Source organism: Cornus florida, unplaced genomic scaffold, assembly GCF_030987335.1.
Source record: "Cornus florida cultivar Cherokee Brave unplaced genomic scaffold, ASM3098733v1 CherokeeBrave_3.0.0_Hap2_Chr08, whole genome shotgun sequence".
Lineage (NCBI taxonomy): Eukaryota > Viridiplantae > Streptophyta > Magnoliopsida > Cornales > Cornaceae > Cornus > Cornus florida.
Window position 1 is genome coordinate 83,325,630 of NW_026775578.1, and position 15,700 is coordinate 83,341,329.

The window sequence follows — 15,700 nt, forward strand, 5'->3', positions numbered from 1 at the left end:
AAAACAAAAAAGAAGTTGAAGAAGGCATAACTACTAATTAGGGCTTTGGTTTGTTTCTTGGTTGGTTCGCAATTTCGAATAATTCCACATGTTTGATTTTTTTTTTTTTTTATATCCTCTGTTCATCTTCTACTCTCTGTTTTCTTTTTCTTTTTTGTTTGTTTTTTTCTTTTTCTGTTCGGCGAAGGATTGAGGGTGAATTTTTTATTTTTTTTTGGAAGTGAAGGTCGCCATCTAGGCCAATGGGTATGGATTTTGGAAAAGGATATGAGAATGTTAGAAGTCTAATTACAGGTTACAGATTGCAAAAAATTGTATATGTAATATTTCATATATAATATATTTGCGTTTTTTTTTTTGTTTTTTTTTTTTTTTTTTTTTTTTTTTTCAATCAGAGCTAAAAAAAACAAAAAAGGGGCTAACAAAAAGAGGCATCTGAATACAGAGCCTTTGAAACAGAAACAAGGATTGATATATATATATATATATATATAAATTTATTGATGGTAAGAGATTGATTGTGGTGGTGATGATTTAAAAAGTGCATTTTCTTTTGTTTTAAGTTTCTACCTGTTTTTTTACTCCAAATCTATAAACCTCTGTAAGCCCACCCACCCCTCATCATCTCTAAAGCCCTTTACCCGAATTTTTCTCTCTTTAAACCCATTGTCCAAACAAACTCTTCTTCTAATTTCTCTCATCCTCTCTTTCTCATCTGCCAAACACTAATAATACATCCTTCACTCGCCACTTTCATCTCTCTCTAGCTTCCATATGAGGGGTTAGTTGGGCTCATCTTCCGTCCATTTATTCATCATTATTAATCCGTTCTCTATCCCTCTCATAGTAAGAGTTAGTTAGGCCTCATCTTTGTTGTATTTTAAGCTCATTAATTGGTTTATCCTCAGGTAACTTTTAATTCCTCTCTATATTATTAATTGGAATTTTGGATTTAAAAATGTATGCAAGTTTATTATAAAATACATTTAAATTTTCTCATCTTTAATCTTGCAATTAAATATAGGTCTTCTTGTTGGAAGGAGAAAGCTTACTGAAATGAGTGGAATCAGGAAAAAAAAAGGTTGGTATGTTCATTCCTCGGACATGTCTTTCACTTATTCTACCGTAAATTTATTTTTATAATATAAGTAAATGTTCATGTCTTTCACTTATTCTACCAGAAATTTATGTTGGGTACTCCTTAATACTCTAATCAATAGTAAATAAATAACTTATATTCAAGGGCGGCTGGAGATTTATGCTACTTAGGCGGTCACATAAGCCCTAGATGGCCCCAAAAAAATTTATTTCCTTATATATTTTTTATTTCTTTAAAAAATTTATTTTATTCTCAACCAATAGGCAGAGAGGCCCAAAATTTTATTTACTTTTTTGTATTATTACCTTTCTAAAATTTTATTTTTACTGAAAATTATTATATCCCAAAGTTTTTATTTCCTTACTTTTATTTCTTTATTAAACCTCAACTAATGGCAGAGACCCCAAAAATTTTATTTTCTTATTAAACCTAAACCAATAGCACATATTTAATAATAGGTCCAAAGAATTAACTCCTAATTTTTATACTTTTTTTTTTTCCCCTACTCGCAGCTTCATTACAGTATTTTTTTTCCTCCTCTGTCTTGACATTCTTTACACCTACTATATTAATTATTGAGTATATATCTATTGGACTGGTTATATATATACACGGAGTATTAAAAAAAAAATAGAAAACTTGCATACAATAATGTCTATGTAAGAAAAAAAAAAAAAATCAATTCCTAACTTTACATCTCAAAAAGGAAGAAAAGTGATTATTAAACAAACATAATTAATTATTATTTAAAATTAATATATTATATATTAAAAGTCACTTTTATATTATCTTGTTCGTTTAAAGCCTCAAACTATATGGAGTCATCCCTGCTTATATTATAAAAGAAAATAAAGATTGTTGGTTGATGGAGGATTATAATATCATTACTGCATAATTTCTTCGTCCTGAACCTGAATTTTGTTTATTAGTGCAAATAAATTGAAGATACAATGAACATTATTAAATTGAAATGCAGCAAAAAAAATTATTCTCAATTTAATGGTTAGTATTAATAATATAATGTGATGATATATTGTATGTTTGTTGCCATGTGGCATTCACTATTGAAAGTGCAGGGCAGAAGAAGATTAGTGGAGTGGGACTAGGGACGGGTGGAATAGTACCCTCTCCAAATGAAGATTCAATTCACACTCCGTTGTTCCCCGACTGGCCAAAATTTGATTATTTTTGCTGTTTCTTTTTCAAAAAAAAAAAATTGTATCTGTTCGACTTTTACCATATTCTTTGTTTGTTTGTCCTTTTGTTATATTTCTTTCACCTTTTTTGTTTGGTTATGTTTACCCTTTTACGATGGGTTTGGTGGCTGAGAAAGCTGTGGAAAAGACAAGAAGAGAAATTGTGTTTTTAATATTTTTATTGTTTTGGTTTCCGTTAAAAGAAATAACTCAAATTCATTTAACCAAATTGGTTGCATTAGGCTTTGCTGGATGCAGGTTTTAGTCATTTTGATTATATCAATGAAAAGATATGGGGGATTGGACTTATTATTTTCTCTTCCTATTTATCCTTAGCAACTAATAAATTATTTATGTGCAACATTAATAGTTAATTCTAGTTTTTTTCTTTTTCTTTTTCTTTTATGAAATTAGAGGTTTCGGGACCTTGATTGAGGAGGACCTGCCTCATTTTGAAATTAAAAAAGTCCATCCTCCTTAATTGCTTTTGAAAACTGGAAATTTTCTCTCTTTTGCTCCTCCTTTTTCCCTTCTTCCTTTTGGGTGTAAAAGTTCCTTCTACTTACTCAGAAATTGCAAAGAGATTCAATAGGGGACCGAATCCATTCTGCTACACTTTTCCTAAAGGAATCCATTCTGCTACACTTTCCCTAAAGAAAAACAGCAATATATATAATTGCGGACCCATTCCATTTTGATTTTGCTACACTTTTTCTCCCAATTTTCAATAATGAATTTTACTATTATAATAATAATAAAAAAATTACCTATATATACGCATCAATAAAAATGGTGACATTTACTATTAAAAATTTTAATTACAAAATATATTTTTTTTATTTTTTCAGTTAAAGGGTAAGATTGTGTACAGAACCTACCACTGGCTTCATTACAACAAGATGCACACAAAGCAACTCTGAAGATGAACCTGATTAGGACATTAGCCAGGACCTAATAATGATACAATGTTCAAATCGACTTTTTGTGACTCCAATAAATAGTGTCCAATATGAACTTTTACACAATAAGTGTCTGTATGTCATCTTGTGTCACATTTGATTTTATATATGTTGTCCTATGATTAGTCCGGCACCATGTTATAATTTCTCGTAGAATGTATTTGATCCACTCAACACTAAAAATCATTTTTCTTCAATCAATGACTCATCGGTTAGAATTAATGATTGCAAAGTTGAAGTGTTCTGCACAAATTAAATGAATGTGCACACAAGAATGATTTAGAGAGAGAGGGGAAACGTATAGCAGTAAAAGAAATCACTTGCATGCTGCTCCATCTTTCTTGTTCTCAAAACCGCAAATCCAGCATGCTTCAATGAGTACTATTGACATATATCATGATGCAATACCCTTTACAAATGTATTTATGCTTTTTGTGGAATGTGTGGTTTTGGAGTTTGGAGGGACAGCCAGTGGAAGCTCCATTTGCAGTAGCATGATCAATTTGGAAGGAACGTAACTCTGAGTTTTTTTTTTAATGCGCATGGTCTCTAAATGGTGCTCCATGGGGGTACTTGGGTTGATTTTCTCATAGCTTTCAACTTTACTTCACAAATTTGCTTTGGGGGGCTTTTTTCATTGTAGTTCCATTATCTGTTGCTTTGTAAGTGCTACTTGTGCATCAATATACTGAATCTATGTCATTTCTACATCATGGATTCTCCAAATTAGACTGAATCTATGTCATTTTGAGTCTTCTCTATGTTTTTTGCAGTATATTTTCTGGACCCTTGTTCTAAATTGACCATTTGCAATATTTAGTCGTGGATTTATTGCAGGTACAAGCCAGATGTAATAAAGGGAGACATGGATTCAATTAGACAAGAAGTAAAAGATTTCTATAAAAACAAGGTGAGTTATTACATAACCATTTGACATTCTCTGTTGAGGATGATTATGGAGTATGTCAATTAGTCTCATTATTACAGCAATATAGCTTGCCAAGAAATTTCACTCTACTAATTATGCACATACGTAATATGCACTGATGTATATTTGTATGCGAAAGAGAACTTTAAAGTTCCAAGACAAAATTGATTTATAGGAAAGAAATAAGTGTAAGAATGAACAAATAAAAGTGCTTCAATATACTGCAAAAGCTGAAGAAGAATAGTGGTGAAAGTGCTTGTCATGTCAGCTAAAGAGAGGATTGGGGTTAAGGGTAAGGGTTCAATTTTTATTGATAACAACCGAAAAGAGTATATATCAAAATATATCATTTCATATAGCCATGTAACTTACAATGAGATTCAAGTGTAAGTTAAAAATATTTAAGCTTATATAACAATGATGTGTTTTTGCAATTAGGCCATAATGTCATATCTTTGCTTTGTGTGCATAATTTTCGTTTTCCATGTATTTTAATTATTTTTGGCCGTTGTTGTCCAGTATGTATTATATACTATGCTTTAGAACTTAAATATCAGAATGCCTGTGCTTTATTGACCACAGAAGACCGAGATAGAAGATGCATCTAATGATTAGGACACCACAGACCTCCACAAATGCATAGCATATATTCGTGACTGCACACCAAACCTGGACAAGTCTAATGTAAGTTTCATATGATCTTTCACAAGTCTAATGTAAGTTTCATATGATCTTTCAGTTTCTCTTTTTGCAAGAATTGCTTTGTTTCATGTTAGCTTGAACTTTATTCTGATCTGTTAAGGTGGTAATATGAATATTGCAACCGGCCAATTCGTTCATTTTATCGATTCTGTCAATAAGTTTGATTAGAAGCTGGAAAGCGAAAAACTTTTTTTTTTTTTCTTTCTAGAAACTTCTTTTTGTCTGAATTTGTCACTGGTGTGAGTGCTCATATTGGCACTTTTAGGTGATTCATAGTCTTGTTTTAATTGAAGTCATGCATTCTAGTTGTTGGAGCACTTGGTGGACGGTTTGACCAGGAGGCTGGAAACATAAATGTTCTTTATCGTTTCTCGGCCATGAAAATATTTCTTTTATCCAATGATTGCCTCATCCAACTTCTTCCAAAGACTCAATCATTGTGGACTTTTCCCGATTGGGATGCCGTTTAGAAGCACTACCACCTCCGGGCTCGAATGGAATCTTGGTAAGTATATCACGATGACATTATACCTTTCTTTTACTTCCTTTGTTTGTTGAAAGTCGAATGGTATTTCAAACCAGCATTACCCCCCTCTCTTTTTGGGGTGTTCTGCCATTGGATGTGTCTGATACAATTTTAATTGGAATCCTCTGTCTAACAGCTGGCACGGAATTGAGATTTGGTGGTTTAATAAGTACATCGAATATTGTGAAAGGAAAGAAAATAACTGATTCTGATCTTCTTTGGACAATATCCATCCATTATTCATGATGAGGTGTGCGAGTTGCAGATTCCATGATTTCTTCCAACTTGTAATCCCCACTAATTAGAATAATTGAGGGGAACGTCTGTAGGTACTTCTTTATGTTTTGTAATCCAATATTAAATTTAAATGCATTCTGAAAATTGTTCCCATATTCTTGGCATTCTATTGTGTCGCTTGTTTGTTTCTTTTTTATGTCTCTACTTTAATTCTCAAGGGTAATGCTTCTAAGAGAAGAGTCATGACCTCCCTTTATTTAACTAATTGAATTGGAACAGTTACTAAAATATGTAAAAAGAAATGATATTTGCACATAGGAAAACCATCTTAATTTTATTTAACTATTTATTGACTTTCAAAAGATCTACACTTCTTTATTTATGTTTACAGTATCATCCGCGTGAAAATATAACATCATGAAACCTATACCAAATGCTGTCCATGAACCGAAAACACACAAATCTCCATGACTTCTTAAATAAAAATGGACCGACTACACCCCAAAATCCCACCACAAATCCTAGTGCCATGCTCACATAAAACCAATCCACGTCAAATCCATCGCCACTTTTGCGTGCTCCATTTTGAATTGTAGATGGTGTATCATTAACATTGCAGTTGTTATTAACTGGAGGCCCACACAGATTGTTTCCAACAAAACTGGATGCACTGAAACTTTGAAGTTGAGTGCTTGATGGTATCTTTCCGCTCAAATTGTTGTAGGACAAGTTCAAGTGACTTAGGAATGTCAAACTTGACATGCTTGGAGGGATTTTACCAAAAAGATGGTTCATGGAGAAATCAATGACTTCTAGTTGTTCCATAGCACCAATATCCTTTGGAATTCTTCCTGTCAAAAGATTATATGACAAATTTAATGAGTGAAGCCCTCGGAGACTCGTCAATTCCTCGGGGATTTCTCCTGATAAATTGTTATCTGAAATATCCATGCTTGTAACTAATTGAAGAATAGTGCTATACCCCACCAATTGTCCTTTTATTACCAATAATGCATTCTCTGAAAAACTTCCAAAAGTGGATTCATTAGACCTGTATGACATTTGTTCACTCGAGTTTTGTTGTATGGCCATAGCTCTCAAGTTCATGAATCATGTTGGAATACTTCCCGAAAAATTATTATGTGCAAGGTCCAAGATTTGAAGTGAACTAAGTGCACAAAGTTTCTTAGGAATATGGCTTTGAAACTTATTTGATCTTAGGATAAGAATCTTAAGATATGAATGCCTTTCTCCTATCCATGTGGGTATACTTCCTGAAAATTCATTTTCACCAAAATCAATAGCCACTAAGCTTGTGCAATTATGCAATGACAGGGGTAATTCCCTTGTTAGGCTATTGTTTCGTAAATGCAACGATTCGAGAAAATGTAGAGATCCCATGGAGCTTGGGATTTTGCCGCTTATATTGTTATTTGCTAAATTTATGAATTCCAAGCTATTCCAGCTCGACCAACAGTTGGGCAATTCTCCTGACAAAAGATTTCTTTCAAGATTAAGAAGCTGCAGGTTCTTAGATTCATCCATCTTGTAGCATAGAAAGTGAGAAATAGATCCAGAAAATGAATTGTTCGAAAGATCCAGTGTCGATATATTTGATGACAAACGAGGCAGTCTACCATTTAAGTGGTTGGAACTAAGGTCAATTGTTGAGAACGGCATAGATACGGCTAAAAGCCCATCTACAATCTCACCATGGATATGATTGTGAGAGAAATTTAAATATAAAATCTGAGATGATAAGTTCCAAAACCACCTAGGAATGGTACCTGAAATTCCTGTATGTGATATGTCTAGAATCACTAAATTTTTCTGTGAGTGAAGCCAATGGGGAAATTGTGGACCTAACCGACATGACCTGAATGACAATTCCCAAAGTTGGAATGGAGGAACCCAATTTGGATTGACACTAAAGAACAATTGATTCCCAGATCCATCGAGATACTTCAATCGTGTGAGGTTGGCGAAGTGGACTTCGGAGATGACACCTTGTAATGAATTTTGTGACACATAAATTATCTCTAGATGTGCAAGTTGGCCAAGACTTTCAGAAAGAGGTCCACTCAAGTGATTGTTATCAAGATATAAATTCTCTAGATGTGCAAGTTGGCCAAAACTTTCAGGGAGAGGTCCACTCAAGTTATTATTAGAAAGAGATAAATACTTCAGTGATGATAACCTTCCCAAAGACACTGGAAGTTGACCAGAAAGACAATTATAAGAAAGATCAAGAGAGACCAATTTTTTAGATTTTCCAAGTTCAGGAAAATGGCCCCCAAGTTTATTGTAGCTTAAATCTAGAGCTTCTATTTCATCTAAAATGCAACTAGACAAAATGTTTGAAATCTCCAATATATCACCACCAAGTTCGACACTTGCCAGTTTGAGTACTTTCAAGTTGCAAAGATTTTCAAAGGATCTTGGCAATCCCCCGGTGAACAAATTCCATGACAGATCAAGATATTCAAGATGACTGAAATTAGATAGCCAATCGAGTATTGTAGAATTGAAAAGATTTTCGGACAGATCAAGATATCTAAGAGAGGTGATGTTTCTCAGACCACTTGGAATTGATCCATGTAAACCACATGATCCCAAATTGAGATGATCAAGGCTACGAAGACTAAGCAGCCAATCAGGTGGGATGAAGGATTCAAAAGGGTTAGCAGAAAGATCAAGGACGGCAAGAGAAGTAAAATTAACAATATGTAAAGGAGGAAAGTGATCAATCCCACAATAGAATAAGTGTAACTCTACCAAAGAAGGGAGCATGTTGATTTGCTGCAACCAATCATGTGCTTTGCTGAGGTTCACGTTGTCCAGATAAAGGTGCTGCAACAAGTAACTACCAGAAATCCATTGAAGAGTGTGAGCATATAGATTGCCACCATATAATAAAGGGCGCCCTCCAAGTCTGAGATAGTGCAAATTGGAGAGGTTCCCCAGTTGATGAGGAATCACTCCTTCAAAAAATCCCAGAAGATTAAGGGAGTGCAACCCAGAGAGGTTCCCCAGTTGATGAGGAATCGCTCCTTCAAAAAATCCCCGAAGATCAAGGGAGTGCAACCCAGAGAGACTCCCCAATTGATGAGGAATCAGTCCTTCAAAAGCTCCCCGAAGATCAAGTGAGTGCAACCCAGAGAGGTTTCCTAGTTGACTCGGGATGACACCTCCAAATCCAGCATCTGAGAGATTAAGATATCTTAAGCTCCCAAAGGAACCAATGAAGCTTGGAATCTGAATTCCATCAAAATTGTTGCCGCTAAGATCCAAGTGAGTCAGATGCTTCAAATCCAGTAAGGATGGGTTTAGCTTACCTCCCAGCCTGGACCTCTGAAAAGCTTCAAATTCATCATTACCTCCCATCAACATGGCGTCAAAAAAAGGATTTTGAAGGTGGAGCTCCTCAACATGGCCTGTTAGATTGTTACAGACAACTCCAACCCATTCACAACAATCCCCTCCTGATTGATCAGCATCCCATGAGAAGAGGCGATTTGAGGGATCGCTTAGATTTTGCTTGAATCTGAGAAGGGCTTGTCTTTCACTCTCCACGCAAGCCACATGATCAGAGTAGTTGTTTCCACTGCACAAAACCACAATTGTATCAAAAGTTAGCACAAACACAATCGCAATATTAATAATGCAGACATCTCTCATGGATTTGGCCATAATCATGCAAGCATAACAATACCCAGTAACTAATACTAGCTATATATATATTGAACTTATAATAATATATCAAAAAGTTTAATATGTATTAATGATGATGCATGAGAATGGATTTGAAGGAAGATGTGCAATGTATTTATAGAAGGTGGGAACTCCAATTGGCCCAAATTATTCTTTCAATGGTCTCTATCCGGCGCGAAGCATCGAGGAAAGTTTCCACACACTCACTGTCTTCACTCGACTCTCTGTCATACAGTCTTTTTGGTTGTGGTCCCAGCAAAAACCAAACACTTCATTATCCGGCGCGAAGCATCAAGTAAAGTTTCCACACACTCACTGTCTTCATTAGTGTTTTGCTTGTGATCCAGGCAAACAACTTTTACAATTGTGTTCATTGGTGTTTTGCGTGTGATCCAGGCAAACAACTTTTACAATTTGTCTTCATTAGTGTTTTGCCTGTGATCTAGAGGCAAACAACTTTTACAATTTGTCTTCATTAGTGTTTTGCCTGTGATCTAGGCAAACAACTTTTACAATTTCATTTCAAGTCTCCATCTTTACATGGAATATTTATTTATTTGTTTATTTATTTTTTTGAAAAGTTTGGAATATTTGTTTTATTTCATGGTGTATATTAAGTTTTTATACATTCGGCGGCTACTTAATTCACATCCTAACTATGATTTGTTCCTTTGAAATTGCAATTAGTGAAAAAAAATAAGTAAGGAGAGATAATGATTCAAGGGTATGACAACCTCTACCACTTCATTGACTAGTTGACAAATGGCAGTTTACCCTTCTGTTCTGTTTTGTGACAAATTTGGAGTCATACCCCATGGTGCAAGGTTGATATACATGAGAGTCTTGTAATTGGTAATGCTCCCGAACCACTTAATAATTTTTTTCAAACAAAGTGCAATAGATGTATAAAAAGTGAAATTATTACTAATATCTCATTAATATTGCTCAATAGAAGAAAAGAGATCAAAATATAAGAGAAGGTAGAGAGAACATAAAAATCAAAACATAGAAAATATAATTTCTATTATGGATTGAAGACTGGATAATAAAGTACCTAAATGTTCATTTTAGGGCGGTCTAGTTATGTAATGAATTTAACTAAACTACCCTTGTAGACTTTTAAGGTGCCCGTTGGTGTTTTTACGTATGTCAGTGGAACAGCTTTTGCTTCTCCTCTATAATACACCTTAAGATCAATACACCACATATAATACACCTTAAGATCTCTGTTTCATTATTAATTATTTCATTTTCTTTGTATTAATACTTCCATTATTAACGTATCACTGGCAAGTTGTGCAGATGCTATCATTGATGCCCCTAGTATTATTATTATTGGGCTTAAATGGTATTTGGAGCAATTGAGTACATTTGAATACATATAATACATATATTTATGACCACTTCACACCTTTCGATGGTTTTTTTTTTCCTTTCTTTTGGATAAATTACACAGACACCCCTTGAGGTTGGGTCATATTTCACCTATATAAACATTTTGATTTTATTTTTCACTCATATTTAAAAAGAATGGTTCAGTATTTCACTTACACCCCAAATATTAAAAAATATCAATTTTTTGTAGGGTCAGACTACTTTTGAGTTGTTAAATGACTATACTACCCATTTGACCCATTGTTAACTTGAAAAAGGTTGTTTGAATATTTTTTTTGACAAACTTACCCCCAACATACAGCTCCATCGCCATTACACATCGCCACTGCCCAATCATACACCTCCATCGCCGCCATTGCCCCACCCTACACCTCTATCGCCGCCGCTGCCCACCCAAAACCTCCATCATCACTGCCCACCCAACACCTCTATTACCATAGCTCCCACCCAAAACAAAACCCAAGGCCACAAAACCCAACTAAAAGCCAATCCATCTCACTGTACCTTCCCAAACCATGCTTACAGCTCGTCACCGCCAACAACCAATGCCGTAACCGTCGTCAACTAGGAGCCCATCTCCTTCCGTCATCATCCCTTTACTTGAAGCAATCATCCGAAGCGGAGCTCAGACACCGATCAATAAACTGATCAGGGAACAGAGGAAAACGGTGACGACAACGAAAGGGATGAAGATTACCAGACGGCAAAAAATGAATTGTCGCCACAGCCACTGTCGCCGACCATGGATTTTGGAGATTGCAGCGCCACCACTAGCGACCTAGCACCACCATCCTTATCTCCAATACTTCTCGATAGCCAGAAACATCTCGTCAATTTTGAATCTCCAAAGAATCACGATCGTTGATCCCGACGCCAATACTACCGTCACGAACGCAGCTAGTCGTAGATGTAGAACAGAGCATCAAAAACCATACGCTGTTGCTGCCGATCATGGAACGATCATCGTCGTAGCCACCGTGTCGCAGATCGTCATTGTTGATGCAAATCATCGCTGCTGCCGCAGACCATCATCGTTGTTACATATTGTTGTCACTGTCACCGCCACCGCCGGAAATTGCGTCGATGATCATCAGATTGTTGTGTGGTGTGGTGATTGTTTGGAAGGTGTTTTGGAACTTTGACAGGGAGAGGGAGTGCGTGATTTGCTCTCAATGATTTTCATAATGAACAAGCTTCCTGGTTTCGCCGGTGGTGAGTTGAGAACATCCGACCAACCTGTGATGGCGATGGTGACTTAAACCACAGTGGAAAGGGAGGCGATGGTGATGTGCTGCGATGGCTACCTATTTTGTTTTGTAGACAGATGGAATAGATAGAGAGGAGAGAGAGAATGAGAGATTTGGAATATTAGTATGACATAGGGGTATTTCTGCCATTTTAGTTTGTAGAAATTCTGTATTAAATTGTATTAAAAAAGTGAGGGTAAATAGCTCAATTTACATGTGTCAGAGTTCAAAAAGCAATTTGGAATGTAAGTGAAAGTTAAAACCAAAATTTTCATATAGGTGAAATATGACCTAACCTTAGGTGGTGTCGGTGTAATTTACCCTTTTATTTTTCTTATCAATCTTTCTAAGCAAAAGTAAATTTTTTTTAATAAAATATGTCCCATTGGATAGTGACGGGTGCTAGAGACATTATTGTCATCAATATATCAATCTCACAATTATATTGCTCACTTGCTATTATCCTCTTACCAATTACACCAAAGTCTTTGCAATTGCAATATGTTGATTAGATGTTAGACATACTTCTTTGCAGAAAGTCATTGCATATGATTTGGGCAAAATATCTGTAATACCCCTACTTTCAAAAGGATAGTCCTGGTATTTATTATATTGTTTACATTGCATTTATTTTTGTTTAATTGTTTATTTGTTTATTTTTCCTCGAATTAAGTATTTTATTTAATTGTTGTTATTTGTTTTATTTATTTAACTGGCGGTTTGTTTATATTTGCATTAATTGTTTTAAATTAATTATTAGATAATTGTTTAACTGATGTAATTTAGTTGTTTTAATTGAATTAAGTTAATTATATTTAAATTGTGTTAACGTGATTGTATGGAGGCACATATATATTTATATTAAGGCTTTATTTACACTGATGTAGCCGACTTAGGGTTGGTTTTGTATTAGAATTAGGGTTGTGCTAAAGCCTATAAATACAGTATTATACGTTGGTTTAGGGTTACACGAAAAAACCCTATTCACTAATACGTATACCGTGAGACAGAGAGATACAGAGAGTGAAAACTGGTAAGGTTAACGGAGAGGTTCAAGGATACACTGGACGGAGTGCTTCTGGATTGAACCAAGAGCACTTGAGATTTAGAACAGGAGTCTCAAACGTGGATAGAAGCTTCAGAGACAGTGGTTTAGAGTTTCAAAACTGAAACTCAAGGCAAGTCACTATTCTATTCCTTCCCTTTAATTCGTGTTCCCTGCATGCCTATTTAGACCCCAGGGATTAATCAAGCATTAAAACATATTAAATTAAAGTTAATATTGATCTTGTAAGCATGTTTGAATCAATTTTTAAATCGTTGCATAAATCTGTTTTTATGTAGGAAGTTATTTTTGTTTAAGAATCTGTTTGCGCTGGTTGTAATCTTGCTTAACCTTTGTGTATTTAGGTTTGAATGCATGCTTTTAACTAAATCTAGGACATCAATTGAACCCTGAAAATAGTTTTAAAAACTGTACAGAGACTCTGGACTTTGCCGGAGGCGAAGAAGACAAACAGGTTAGAGGATACGGCTCTCAAAAGAGGAAAGCCGGCTCACTAAAAGGTAAAGCCGGCTCTAGGACTTGTAGAGCCAGCTCTACAAGGGGTAGAGCTGGCCCCACATAAGGTGGAGGTGGCTCCACCTAGGGGGGAGCCGGCTCTAATGTTCTGGAGGCGGCTCCAACCCTCTTCTCTTCAGTTTTTCGTGTTCTAGGTTTGGATTGGACTGTGGGAGTTGTTTCTAAATGGTTCTAGTAGTTGTGAATGAGATTTGTGTCTGTTTCAGACTTGTAAAAAAAAAACTCTTTGGAAGCATGTTGATATTAATAAGTTGAAATAGGAAACAATACTTGGTTAAATAATAAGTCGGTGTGTGGAAGGTTGAATTATACCTTGAGCTTGCTTACTGTTTTCATAAAGCAACTTGGTTTCTTAGCATGATTTTAAACTGTCATTCATGTTTCAATTGTGTTATAAGCATATATTATTTGTTCTGGGAAAAACAAGTATGTTTAAATGGAAATTAATCGATGTTTAATTTTACTGTATATTGCATCAAGATATGGAATTGATTGGAGGGATAGTGTGCGTAGTTCTACTTTATAAATTTGAAGAACTGGAATAGAGGTTCTAAATCGTATATTGGATGTATGTTTTAAACCTACACAGATTAGACTTATGTATGTTTTCTGGAGTTTGGTTGATGACCATCTAATATTGTGTTGTCAACTTTGTTAACTGGAGGATGGTATGTACCGGTATGGGACGGTGACATGCTAGGTATGGACTAATTCAAACGTTAAGTCCTATCTAATTCGGATTAAGGTACGGATTAACCATAAAGGTTAAGTCCATTACCTACTTGTGTCATGTCAACAAAATAGTTGATTGACTTGATATGGTTTCAGGACGGATGGTTTTTACATATACCAGACCACTACACAGATGGATGGTATTTTGTATTAGGAGGAGTACGGATTTTATATATTTATTTTATGATGTCATGGTATGAGCTTGAGTCTCAGGACCATGGTTAGGGTGCATATATCGCCTAGGATGGATAACTGGACATGGGTGTTGTTCCCTGGTAGGTCTAGGTACACATGACCACATTATGTGTGATTTGCATGGTATCTCTACTTAGGATGAGACAGACCTACTGGACTAGCGAGTGTCCTATAGTGTGTACTATATATTTACATATGGACTACTCTAGATATTGTTGAGTCTTCCTAGGATGTATCTGCATATCGGATTACTGTATGAATTGTAATGGAATAGGACTTGCATGTGGGCCTGACCCACTCTCTTATTTTCAGGTGTTCGTCAGTTCCAGGGTTAGAGCTTGGACGTGCAGTGCAGATACAGACATTCATTCCTCTGACTACGTAGGAATTCTTTCTATGTTTAGCTTTAGATTTTATTTCTGTTGTTTTAGTTTCTATTGGGATTTTTAATAAGGGGTCCACTGGATGGATCCCGAGTTGTTAACTTTATGAAGTTTTGGAGTATTGGATTTCAATAATTATATATATTTTTTAAGGATTTCCAATTAGCATTCTTTCAGTTTATTATTTTATTTCGTATTTCACTCTGTATTCCGTGTTCGATTTAAAATACTTTAATTGGTTGATATCCCTCGGGATCAACCCGTGTCTCGAATCCGAGGGATATCATAATATCAATGCCAATTCTCAAAGTATATGGCCTTAGGACCACCCTCCTTTGCAATGCGTATGGTTTGCATATATATATATATATATTGAACTTATAATAATATATCAAAAGGTTTAATATGTATTAATGATGATGGATGAGAATGGATTTGAAAGAAGATGTGCAATGTATTTATAGAAGGTGGGAACTCCAATTGGCCAAATTGTTCTTTCAATTGTCTCCATCACGGGCAAAGCATGAAGGAAAGTTTCCACACACTCACTGTCATGACTCGGCTCTCTTTCATAAATTCTTTTAGGTATGGTCCCAGCAAAAACCGAACACTTCATTATTAACTCTCTATCATATAAAAATCTCAATATAAAAGAATTATTAATCACTTCCAAATTACGAGTATTAGGGAAATTCAAACTTAATTTTAACGATTTCAATATAATTAGAAGGTTTAGAATTAATTGTAATTGCTAAAATCACATGACCAAACTTCTTATTTATTTATTTGAAGTTAATTGCTTTCAATA

The 15,700-nt window shown here is 35.1% G+C and overlaps 1 protein-coding gene and 1 long non-coding RNA gene across 2 annotated transcripts; one reads left to right on the forward strand and one right to left on the reverse strand.

The window, feature by feature from the left end:
* Positions 1–3,600: 3,600 nt before the first annotated feature.
* LOC132268704 (uncharacterized) lies at positions 3,601–5,791 on the forward strand. The gene is made up of 3 exons (XR_009469345.1): positions 3,601–4,164; positions 4,765–5,389; positions 5,547–5,791. It is a non-coding gene; the product is annotated as an uncharacterized LOC132268704 (long non-coding RNA).
* A 956-nt stretch (positions 5,792–6,747) lies between these two features.
* Positions 6,748–9,454, reverse strand: LOC132268224 (receptor-like protein EIX2). The gene has a single exon (XM_059769035.1). The coding sequence runs from the start codon at positions 9,341–9,343 to the stop codon at positions 6,758–6,760; it is 2,586 nt and encodes an 861-aa protein (XP_059625018.1). The 5' UTR covers positions 9,344–9,454; the 3' UTR covers positions 6,748–6,757.
* Positions 9,455–15,700: the final 6,246 nt, after the last annotated feature.

Coding starts and splice junctions, on each gene's coding strand:
- LOC132268224 (XM_059769035.1), bottom strand. CDS start 9,343: ATGATTATGGCCAAATCCATGAGAGATGTCTGCATTATTAATATTGCG.